At 38.6% G+C, this 13019-nt stretch overlaps 1 protein-coding gene across 2 annotated transcripts in view; it reads left to right on the top strand.

Moving 5' to 3' along the window:
* Positions 1–13019, top strand: part of atp10d (ATPase phospholipid transporting 10D) — a 46886-nt gene that overhangs the window by 16300 nt on the left and 17567 nt on the right. The window contains exons 3-10 of one of the 2 annotated variants that reach the window (XM_087793082.1): positions 1154–1358; positions 3781–3866; positions 4106–4212; positions 4486–4617; positions 7661–7773; positions 9372–9624; positions 9695–9894; positions 11575–11754. In XM_087793082.1, coding sequence (XP_087649208.1) covers positions 1154–1358; positions 3781–3866; positions 4106–4212; positions 4486–4617; positions 7661–7773; positions 9372–9624; positions 9695–9894; positions 11575–11754 — 1276 coding nt within the window. The remainder of the gene's footprint in view (positions 1–1153; positions 1359–3780; positions 3867–4105; positions 4213–4485; positions 4618–7660; positions 7774–9371; positions 9625–9694; positions 9895–11574; positions 11755–13019) is intronic. The other variant, XM_087793083.1, reaches the window with a different exon arrangement.

Here is a 13019-nt window from a genome sequence, read left to right on the forward strand (position 1 = left end):
TCCGCTCGTCTCTCCTTCTCACTGCTAAAGCCAGTGAACGGCTCCATTGTTGGACGGTAAACTAGTTTAATCACGTGATCCGTGTCAACCTTCTACTTATTTAAAGGTGCGGAAAAGAAGAAGCATTTGAACATTTGAGTCGAACACGCCTTCTAACCTTTGTTTAGCACGAGTGTAGGAGTAAAGTCGTCCTCTGCCTCTGTTTACAAAACATTTGAAAGTATACAGGTGTTTTATAAAATGTATAGATTTCAACCAACATGTCTCGTGTGAAAAACATGATGAGGAAAGACTGAAACCAAATATATCTATATATAGATATATATATATCTATATATATATATATAGATTGACAAAAATATAAATCCCTTTCATTATGATATTGTAAACTTATCTGTACGTTTGATTGAAGTCGGAACAAATGTTAAATTACCTTTTTTAAGCTTTGAAATATGGAATGAAATTGAGGACCGTTTTTTTCTTCCCGTGTTTTTCAAAGGTCAATATTATGATATGATGATGTGATTAAGCTTCAAAGGCTTCAAACGGTTTCTCGAGTCGTTTTCTTCTGCTGTAGGTCATGTGATGTGTTAGTACTCGTTCTACTCGTCTACTGTCTGGATCGTTAATGTATTTTTATCCATTTTTATATATTCACACTTAAATGAATTACATTTTTATTCCTCTCATTTAATGTCATTTATATTGATTTAATTCATTTTAATTTACACTGTCATCACTACACAAACTTCTCTGTTGGCAACTATTTGGATTCAAGTTTTCCTTACGACAGAAATAAAACCTTTTATGTCGCACATTTGTAAGATTCATATGGATTAGTTTCCGTTTTATTTATTTAATTTTGCTACAGAGTTCATAAAGATGACGTGTCGTTAAAGTCCACTTCTGTATTTATTTGCAGATACGCTGATGAAGCGTCTTTACAATAAAACAAATCATTATATGAGATATTAGATGATTTCTCTGGTGATCAAAGGGTTTTTAACAACATTAAATCTGCAGTGGGAAAGAAAAGTATCATAGAAAGTCAGAAAAAGACTCTAATGGTTCCTTTTACTTCATCAACGTCAAAAACTTAACTATTTTTTCATTTTTTATGGAACTAAAGTGAATATTTCTCCTCCTGCACCAGAGAGCGGAGGGACTATGTCCAGAGACGTTGGAAGGACGTTCAAGTGGGAGACTTGGTCCGTCTCTCCTGCAACGAGATCATCCCCGCGGACCTCCTGCTGCTCTTCTCCTCCGACCCGGGCGGCGTCTGCTACACCGAGACCGCCAACCTGGACGGAGAGACCAACCTGAAGCAGAGGCAGGTGGTCTCCGAGCTGCACATGCAGGTAAAACCAGAACGCACAGAACATCAACACTTCAAGGTAGGGTAGATGATCTTTAAAACGATGTGAGCTGGAATTCAATGGTGGCTCCGCTCTTGAAACGACACGTTCAAAGTGTCACTGCAGACTGAAGAAGAAGAAGAAGGTCGTCTTTAACCAATCGTCGGAGACCGAGGTGTAAGGACCGCTTTAGACGATCAAGTTAAAAGTAAGGCTGCACGATATATCGAAAAAATATCCATACTGCGATATTACCACGCGATATGCAAATGGGAAACCGGTGATAATTTAAAAAATGTATAAATCAAGAATTTCTTAAATCCGCACTTCGACCAATCAGTGTCACGTTCTGTAAAGTTGTCAATTTGTACTTCTATGTCTCGTTGTTGTTTACGTCTCCGTCTGTCTGTGAACTGTGCGGCGCAGCTCGCTAGGCTCGGTTGCTATGGCGACGCGTCTTGCTGGCTCGCTGACTTAGCTCAGTATATCCACGGTAGTAATACTAACTTATGATCTAGTCAAACACTAGTGATCCAGTCACTCGTCTCTTTCAACCTCCTTTGTTAAAGCAACATATCGTAAGAACTTTTCATCTCGTCTCAGTTGTTTTCTTATAAGATCGTGAACTTCCAAACAAACCTGTCCGTCTTCACCGTATGCTAACGAGCTAAGTTGTTAGCGTCATTTATAAAGTGATATGTGTGCGTCTTCACCGTATGCTAACGAGCTAAGTTGTTAGCATCATTTATAAAGTGTTATGTGTGCGTCTTCACCGTATGCTAACGAGCTAAGTTGTTAGCATCATTTATAAAGTGTTATGTGTGCGTCTTCACTGTATGCTAACGAGCTAAGTTGTTAGCGTCATTTATAAAGTGTTATGTGTGCGTCTTCACCGTATGCTAACGAGCTAAGTTGTTAGCGTCATTTATAAAGTGTTATGTGTGCGTCTTCACCGTATGCTAACGAGTTAAGTTGTTAGCATCTTTTATAAAGTGTTATGTGTGCGTCTTCACCGTATGCTAACGAGCTAAGTTGTTAGCGTCATTTATAAAGTGTTATGTGTGCGTGTACAAGGAGGTGGATTTATTATTGATTTGATATCACGACGGGCCGGCGGCTCCTCTCTGATGTCGCTCTGTTTCGCGGGAAACCAATGCAAGTCCCGCGAGACTGAGCGTTAGAAGTGATGTTTTTCTACCATCATGTCGACACGAAAGCGTTGAAATAAACGAAATGGAAATATCATTGTTTTCCTTCTATAAACCTCCCCTACCGTACTCGCATCTGCGCGCGGCTACATTTTTAGGGGAGAAGAAAAAAATATTGCATTTATATCGATATCGCAATTCAAGACCGAAATTGAATATTGCACATATTTCCAATATTGTGCAGCTATAGTTAAAAGTGTACATTTTGTGAGTTTCCAGATGTGTTTCAGAGGGTGAATGAGTTTCCCCCCCCCTCAAAAAAAAAGTGGAGTCAAGGAAGCAAATAAAAAATGCAGAATCTGCTTTTCAAGTAAACAAAAGACATTTGTTGACATTTGTTTTTTTCAAACTTGTGCCAATTGTTTATTTCTACCACAGACACTGTCTCTCTCTGTTCTCCTATCAGAGCTTCACTCTGCTCTAACTAAGCAGAAATTTAACTGAACTTGCACACAAAACGGTAAAAGGCCATTTTAAACCAAGAAGTCCAATTAAAACAGACCTTTTTGAAACCATATTCATAATCATTATTAAAAAAGATCAACTATCAACTTGATTTTGAGTCACTGAAGGACTCATTCATTCCTCGTGATATTAGACTTAAGGCCAGGAATAGAGGGACGGTATGATGTAGTCTGTGTTCATCTTTGTATCCTTTTCTTTTTGTTATTGCCTTTGATCTATATTCTTCGTTATCTCTTTGCATTTGTTCTTTATATTTGCAATTTTTCATCTCTTTGCACTTTGTTCTCGTTCTTGTTTAATGAAACCCAATTTCCCGAATGTTCAGAGGATTTGTAAAGTCCATCTAATCTAATTTAATCTCATTTTGATTAACGTTAATCCTCATACTTATTGATTTTTATTTACGTACTTTTATACGTGACAAAGATGGAAAGAAAAGAAGATCCAGGTGTCAAACTCAAAATATTTATTGTGGCTCGTCGGAAGTCGTTTACTCAAATCAAAGAAGTTTAATTTTCTTTATGAAGTTATGATTTATCAAGTCAGTGTTTAAGATAATATAAGGGAGATGATAGATGTCAACGATATTACACACAGAATTCAAACAACACTAAAGAGTTTGATGTGATTTAAAAGAAAATGTAATGTATCTACATCTTGATTTTAATGATTTATTTCCTCCCGGAGAAACTTGATGATACTTGTACCACCTTTTCTCCATTTGCTTTGATAAATTCTCCTCGTCATTCCAGGGCGAAGAGTTCGATCCAGAGAAGTTTGGAAGCCACGTCGTGTGTGAAAATCCCAACAACAACCTCGGCAGATTCTCGGGTTACATGTGAGTGTTGTTGTGTTTTCAAGCATGTTTGGATCAGGACTCGAAGAACGAAGACATGACATGGATGAGGAGGAAACGTCAGGACGGAATCAAACATTAAAGCACTTTGTTACTGACACCAGTTCAGCTCCTTGACCCAAGACACTGGTAGAATGAGATAGAATGAGACGCTTCTGTACTCGGAGTGCGATCACCGTCGTGTCGACGTCGACTGTATCCTTGTGTGTTTGCTTCTCCAGGGAGAATCCAAATGGAGCCTGTGTTGGTCTTCACATCAACAATCTTCTGCTGAGGAGCTGCACACTCCGCAACACCAAGACCGTGGTGGGCTTGGTGGTCTACGCTGGTGAGGCTTTTTATTTTCATCCGAATGATATATTCCACATGAAATATGTTGCCAAAGTCTCGACTGTTGAAGGTCAACTCATGTGAAAACTCAACTCTCCTGACATGTAGTGAATGTTCTTCTCTTCAAGATGCAGTAACTTCTCATCATGACCATGTTTTGAACTTATTACTGTTTTAGTCGTCACCATCACGTCTGGTTTTTCACCCCCATGGTTAAAGTCCGTATTGATCTGAATCCACATCGTCCACAAACTTCCTCTGAATCCCTCAGGTCACGAGACCAAAGCCATGATGAACAACAGCGGCCCGAGATACAAGCGCAGTCGACTGGAGCGGCGTCTGAACGTCGACGTCCTCTGGTGTGTTCTGCTGCTGGTCGTCATGTGTCTGATCTGTTCCTTCGGTGAGTTTCCACGGAGATTCGATCCATTTACACTCACTTTCATCAACCATCGTCTTTAAGGGGTTGATATTAATCACACCAACACGCTTGATGGCTTTAAGAAACACGATCTTCTCTCACAAACGGTTTGACATTTTTATTGGAACACATTGTATAAGAAGCGTGAGTAAACCAAGACAGTGGTTAAGATAAGTGATAGAGATTTAAACAGATTACAACTGAGGATGAGAGGAAGAAACTGGCGAAAGGGAAAATGAAGGCAAGATAGCAGTCGAGCTCATACTTGCTTTTGAAGACGGTTTGGTTAAATGTTTGTTTAATTTTGCCGCAACAACATCCGCTTAAACATTTCAAGGCCCTTGTGTGAGTGAGTTTGACACTCTTGGTTTAAGAGTGTAACTGTTGACGCAGGTGAAACTGGTCTGTGTTTGGATGGTCCTGCTGAAGGTTAGGTAGAACTTTATTGATCCCTCAGGAGGTCTCCTTTGGGAAATTGTTTTTCTTTTCAATTAGACACAGCAATACAGCAATTATTCATAAAAATAAAAATAAAATGGGAACAAGAACAAAGAGAAATAAAGAGAAAGAACAAGATGATACAATCTAAGTCTAAAGATAAAGAACATGAAGAAGTTCTCTTCACTCTAACGTCGATCGTTCCAGCACGAAGCCCACGTTCTTTAAGATCGTTGATGATTCTTTCATTTATTTGAGTCAAACTCGATCACACAAGAGGTCGAAATATCAACCATGGTCTTAGACACAGGCTAAACTAGTTTCAATGTTTACCATCTTTCTCCCGCACCTGATGCTAAATCTATCATGCGTGTGTGTTTTCGCTAAAGCGTCTCACTTTCATCAAATTCCCTTTTTTTCTGTTTGTTTTTGGAATACTCTTCATAATCATCAAGATGATCTTAAACACCAGCAAATGTCACTCCATCGTCATAAACATTAATATGTATTGATTTTAATGTTTCCAATCGCAGGACTTGGGTTTGACACACATGACCCAAAAAGTTCAGGTCAATATATTTAATTTCACTAAATCTAACGGACTCAGCAACTTTGGAGTTTTTAGTCAATAATGAAAGTGGAAACTAGAAACAAAATCAAAGAGAACAGATTTTTAAGGAAGTTGAAAGAGGAACCAGCTTCAGGTCATTATTTCAAGATAAATCTTGCATCAGGCCTGTGAACTTGTGGTGTAAGAAAATATCTGTACACTGATGTATCATGACTTCCTTTTCTTCTATATACTATATCAGGGGTGGAACAAAAACCTGCAGCCACTGCAGCTCTTTAAGGACCAGGTTGACCCCCCCTGTATTATACCGTAGTCAGCACTGTATCGATTGTAACATGATTTGAAGCCCCTCCCTCTCTATTTCTATTTTAATCATGTTTTTTAATGGTTTATACTTTTAAAGTGTGTGTTTAAAATAGATGGAAAATATAGTTGAAAACATGCAATTATTTACAGGGTTTGTTCATTTTTGTGTTGCAATTCACCCTCCTGTCTGTAGATGGCAGCAGTCACTATATCCTCTGCCTCCATTATATCCTCTCTTGTCTGTAACGTCCCTCTTGTATTGAAGCCTCGACGAGAGGAATTTTTCTGGAAAAAAAACAGTGTATTTTAAGATTGTTTGTTGCAGAGGTTTTTAGTAAGTAAGCGAGTAAAGGTTATTTGTAAAGTGCCTTTCTAGACCAGGGTCAGAGAGCACAAATAAGAAAGTCTTAAGATGTTTCTTGAAGGAGTCAGTAGATCATCAAACACAGATGTTTCTTGAAGGAGTCAGTAGATCATCAAACACAGATGTTTCTTGAAGGAGTCAGTAGATCATCAAACACAGATGTTTCTTGAAGGAGTCAGTAGATCATCAAACACAGATGTTTCTTGAAGGAGTCAGTAGATCATCAAACACAGATGTTTCTTGAAGGAGTCAGTAGATCATCAAACACACATGTTTCTTGAAGGAGTCAGTAGATCATCAAACACAGATGTTTCTTGAAGGAGTCAGTAGATCATCAAACACAGATGTTTCTTGAAGGAGTCAGTAGATCATCAAACACAGATGTTTCTTGAAGGAGTCAGTAGATCATCAAACACAGATGTTTCTTGAAGGAGTCAGTAGATCATCAAACACAGATGTTTCTTGAAGGAGTCAGTAGATCATCAAACACAGAGATGGTTCCAAAGCTTAGGAGCAACAGTCTGGAAGGATTTCTCTCCTCTGGTCCTGAAGTTCAGGAACCATCAGTAGATTCTGATCCACAGACCTCAGAGCCCGAGCTGGGGTGTAAGTCTGGATCAGATCACTGATGGAAGGTCTGACCATGAATAGATCTGAAAGTAAGAACCAGAATTTTAAAATGATCCTGAAAGAAACTGGCAGCCAGTGAAGAGTTTGAAGGAGAAATGTGAGTTCTTCTACTAGAGCGGCTCAGAATTCTGGCTGCAGAGTTTTGTATGAACTGCAGGAGAGACAGAGCCTTCTTGATAAAAAACAAAAATAGTTCTTCTAGCTTCTAGTGTAGACATTGGACTGGATGAGCTCTGGAAGCGCATGCGATATTTACCCCTAGTACTTTCTGTTTATATTGCTATTGTTATTATTTAAACTGCTTCAATCTTAAAATATAGACTTATTTAACTTTTTTTGGAACATTTCCTCATGTCGAGACTTCAACACAAGAGGGACGTTATAGACGAGGAGGTATTTGGATGATTTTAAGAGTCTTTTTGGACGAAGATGAAGACGAAGACAACTGAGCTCCAGTTGCTACATTAAAATGAACAAACATTTTTGTTTATAACTCTAAAAAAGAACAGATTACTCTGAAGATAATCCCAAATTAGTCGACATGAAGGTGAGTAGAAAATGAACCCGGCGGTGACTGAGGACGAGAGGATACAATAACTTTAAAAAGTTTTAAATCTGTTGTGTTTGTACATATTTTGTTTTGAAAACAAATGAAAAAGTCAACAAAAGAAACGAGTATCATTCCAGCCTCACCTAGAGATCTTGTTGTGTCTCAGGTCATGCACTCTGGCTGATGCAGTTTAAGAATCCGGTCTTCCTGGTGGACCAGAACACGCCTCCCGCCCTGGCTGGTTTCTACGTCTTTTGGACCATGATCATCGTGCTGCAGGTGAAGTGGAGAGCAGATGTTCCAGGAAGCTAAACGGAGAACTAGCTTATGTGGTTCAGGTTATCTATTGACCCGTTTGAGCAACACTGTACCAGACTCGTGTTGTTGGACGAAGGAAAAAAAAATCTTGAAAATGTATTTTAACATGATCTAAATTAACGAAGAAAATGAGATGTGGGTTGAATCAGTTTAATAATGTAAATAAAGCAAATTAAAGCACAATATTAAACTGTGAGGGAGATGAAATACTGCTTTAACTTAACTAAAGAAAGAACAGAAATCAGATCTGGTTTAGAGTCCAGACTTGAAGTAAGTAAAAACACAGCTCAGTGTTTCACAAAGACATGTAAACTCTGTTAGTTCGCTGTTATATTTTGGTTACAGTTTCACAAGCCGTTAATTTTCTCACTCCAAAGATTTCGACCAAATACACAAACTTGACAAAGTTATAATCGTCTCGGTCGGGGGGGCATTTACTCCTTCAGAGACCTGAACCACATTCCTCGCCCACTCCAGCGGTGAATAAACATGCAGTTGGTGAGATAATGACATTATATGTGGTTAAGTAAATTAAAAATATATATTTTAGCTCAGGACTTTCCTATCAAAAAAACACAAAAAAACAGTGTGCACGAGTGGGAGAGTAGATATGAGTTGATATAAGTTGAGACATTGATCGTCCACATCAGGCTCAAAATCTTGTATAAAAAAAAAAACCTGTTATGCAACAAATAGGTATGTTATCTATAAAACTACATTGAACAAAGACGACCGTGTAGTTTTTCGAAATTTTCACATCTAGTATAAACAAACAAAGCTCAACGTTTCCTGGTTTTAGCCGCCATTCATTACAACTTTGATACCAATGCCAGTCACTCTTGTTCTTCATTCCTCAACTTCTGAGTATCGTGACAGTCCTCACTCGTCAGGAAGGAGTTTGAGGAATGAGAAGATTAATGGATTTGACCCCTGGTCGTATATTTGTCTCACCAAAAAGATTTACATTTAATTGAAAAAAACTTCTGCTGTGGATCTCGAACTTAAATCAAAGTACTTTGTTTGTTATGTTCAAATAATCCTTTTGTGCGTTTACTGTAATTTAAGTAATGGTTGAAAAGTTGAAACAAATGAAAATATTTATGTATATTTGTGTAAATGTTTGTATACATTACATACTGTAGCTTGTATTCTAGGCTTTTATAAGCTTTTTTGCAGTACAATGTTGAAATGTATTAGCCTTTTCTGCTGCTTTGAATGAGAAAATACGACTGAATAAACTTTGACTAAATGTGTTTTCAACTGAAATACTTTAGCATCTCAATGACCGTATTTCTTGGACTATAAGGCTCACTTCAAATCTTTAGATTTACTACTCGACAGTGTACCTCGTGTCTTGAAATGAAACGTAAATGTATTGAATGTGTTAATTATACATGTACTTACTGACCCTAAACTATCTGATGTGTCAAGATTTAAAAAGCCGTATTACTAGTAAAACTACGAAGCTGCACTTTCATGCACCTTAAGAATGAAACTAAATCTCATCACGGGGACGGAGGTTACTTTTCTCTGACATCACTTCCTCCTGAAATCCTCAGGTGCTGATCCCCATCTCCCTCTACGTGTCCATCGAGGTCGTGAAACTGGGCCAGATCTACTTCATCGAGAACGACCTGCAGCTCTACAACCAGCAGCTGGACTCCAGGATCCAGTGCCGGGCGCTCAACATCACGGAGGACCTGGGTCAGATCCAGTACTTGTTCTCGGACAAGACGGGGACCCTGACGGAGAACAAGATGGTGTTCCGGCGCTGCAGCGTCTTCGGGGTGGAGTACCAGCACCGGGACAACGGTAGCGTTTCCGTCGGCACCGGAGTGTCCGTCCCCGACCGGACTGACCGGACTGACCGCTCCGTCTTCAGCTCGCAGGTTGGACGTCTACGAGGAGGAGGAGGAGGAGAGGAAGACCGGCACGCTGAGGTCTAGCTGCAGCCGTCGCACCACCAGCTGCGCGTCGCTGCGCTGCAGTCACAGTTCAGGATCTATGCAGGTCCTCACAGAAGATCCACCGGACGAGGAGCAGCCAGGACACCCTCAGCAGACGGACGTCAGCAGCCACATGGTCTCTCTTTCTCCTTCTCTTTCTCCTTCTCCTTCTCTTTCTCCTTCTCTTTCTCCTTCTCCTTCTCCTTCTCCTTCTCCTTCTCCTTCTATCTTCCACCTGTTCTGCCATCATCCAATCAAAACTTCTCTATGGTGCCACTGACCTTTCACACACACCTTTGACACTTTGAACATTTCCTTTCTTAAATTAAACTTCTTTTCTTTTTTCTTTTTTTTTTAGCAATATTTACTTTTAAAATAATTAAATCCATTTTTTATCCAGTATTATATTCGTTTTAACTTAGTTAGTAAAGTTCAATAATTAAAAATACATTTTCTAAATTCAGTATTTTCCATTCGTAGTTCTTTAAATTCAATATAGAAAATGTTGGTATAAAAGTTATTCTACTTGATTTGCTTCCACGTCGTCACGTGATCGTCCGTGCGTCGCGTGATTGGCTGAAGGTTTGATATATTCATTTGGAAAATAATTCATTTTTTAAATTATTTAATTCAACCTTTATAGTATACAAATAATTCACATTTAATTGATTAAAGAAAACAAGACAAAATCTCTAATGTGTGGAGTCAGTAGATCATCAAACACAGATGTTTCTTGAAGGAGTCAGTAGATCATCAAACACAGATGTTTCTTGAAGGAGTCAGTAGATCATCAAACACAGATGTTTCTTGAAGGAGTCAGTAGATCATCAAACACAGATGTTTCTTGAAGGAGTCAGTAGATCATCAAACACAGATGTTTCTTGAAGGAGTCAGTAGATCATCAAACACAGAGATGTTTCTTGAAGGAGTCAGTAGATCATCAAACACACATGTTTCTTGAAGGAGTCAGTAGATCATCAAACACAGATGTTTCTTGAAGGAGTCAGTAGATCATCAAACACACATGTTTCTTGAAGGAGTCAGTAGATCATCAAACACAGATGTTTCTTGAAGGAGTCAGTAGATCATCAAACACAGATGTTTCTTGAAGGAGTCAGTAGATCATCAAACACAGATGTTTCTTGAAGGAGTCAGTAGATCATCAAACACAGATGTTTCTTGAAGGAGTCAGTAGATCATCAAACACAGATGTTTCTTGAAGGAGTCAGTAGATCATCAAACACAGAGATGGTTCCAAAGCTTAGGAGCAACAGTCTGGAAGGATTTCTCTCCTCTGGTCCTGAAGTTCAGGAACCATCAGTAGATTCTGATCCACAGACCTCAGAGCCCGAGCTGGGGTGTAAGTCTGGATCAGATCACTGATGGAAGGTCTGACCATGAATAGATCTGAAAGTAAGAACCAGAATTTTAAAATGATCCTGAAAGAAACTGGCAGCCAGTGAAGAGTTTGAAGGAGAAATGTGAGTTCTTCTACTAGAGCAGCCAGTGAAGAGTTTGAAGGAGAAATGTGAGTTCTTCTACTAGAGCAGCCAGTGAAGAGTTTGAAGGAGAAATGTGAGTTCTTCTACTAGAGCGGCTCAGAATTCTGGCTGCAGAGTTTAGTATGAACTGCAGGCGAAACACATCCTTCTGGTTTAGAAACAAAGTAAACTGTTACAATAGTTTAAACGACACAAACGCATGGATTATAAGATCCAGATCGTGTTGTGACATCATTTTCCTGCGTTCAGAGATTTTTCTCAGCTGAAGGAAACTGCAGTATTGATTTATTCATCTCAGCCGTCGTGTGTTTCAGGCCATGGATGTGATTCCAGACCCGGAGCTGCTGAGGAAAATGAGTTTCCTCGGGTCTCAGGACGTCGTCGGTCCCGACGCTCCGTCCAGCCTGGAGCTGAGCTGCATCACCGACTTCTTCCTGGCGCTGACCATCTGCAACACCGTGGTGGTCTCCTCCGCCGGCCGGTCTCCACAGACGGTGAGTCCAGGAGGTTTTTGCTTCAGGACGAGTGGAAACTTAGATCCGTTTCTTCATCGTTCAGTCAGAATGAAAGAGAAATGTTTTCAAACACTTTGAAAAACAAACTAAAAAACATTATTGATATGCAAAAGATTACGACATTAAGAAAACATTGCAATTATTAAAAATATTATCCAATCAAAAGGTTTTTGTTTTTTCTATATTTTGATTGGAGCAACCTTTTATATATATATATATATATATATATTTTAAATTTATTTTATATTTTATTTATTAATATCTTTTTAAATGTTGGTTCTTTTTTCCATCGTAGGAACCTATTTTTTGAATAAAATATTTTGGGGATTTAAGTTTCTATTTTTGATTGAATAAACTTTTATTTGCTAAAAAAAATGTTTTACTTAAAGAATTGTTTTTTATTTATTGCATTATTATATTGAAAAATGTTATAATTTAATTTATTTGCTTAATTATTCAAGCATCTTTGTGGTTTATTGAACATATATTTCGTGGATTGAATTACAAGGAAAGGAAACTACACTCATTGACACACAAACTATGTTCACAGAGAAGTACAATAACATATTTGTTATGATTGATGAGAAGATTTTTTTTAAACGCCTCTAAAGACTTCATGGGCATGAAGACGATTAAGATTTGCTCGATGCCTGGAAAACACAAACACACGACTTGGCAAGGAAGTGTTCTGTTAAAATCACAGGAGGTGTGATTTGAGGTTGAACGTGACTCTGGAATGTGTGACAAGGATCAGTCGCTGCTGACAGTCGTAGTAATAATAAGTGCAACTGAAGTGTCTGTAGATCATCGTGAAGCATCGGCTGATCGGAACAAGAATGTTTGTCTAGAAACAAGATTTCCTGATTAGATGATGAATCGCTTATGAAGCTGATGAGAAGAATGTGATACTTACAGTGTAGTACTGTCTCAAATCAAACTACTACACACTTACAGTGTAGTACTTTCTCAAATCAAACTACTACACACTTACAGTGTAGTACTGTCTCAAATCAAACTACTACACACTTACAGTGTAGTACTTTCTCAAATCAAACTACTACACACTTACAGTGTAGTACTGTCTCAAATCAAACTACTACACACTTACAGTGTAGTACTGTCTCAAATCAAACTACTACACACTTACAGTGTAGTACTTTCTCAAATCAAACTACTACACACTTACAGTGTAGTACTGTCTCAAATCAAACTACTACACACTTACAGTGTAGTACTGTCTCAAA

This window comes from Callionymus lyra, chromosome 6 (assembly GCF_982586985.1).
Source record: "Callionymus lyra chromosome 6, fCalLyr1.hap1.1, whole genome shotgun sequence".
Taxonomy (NCBI): Eukaryota; Metazoa; Chordata; class Actinopteri; order Syngnathiformes; family Callionymidae; genus Callionymus; species Callionymus lyra.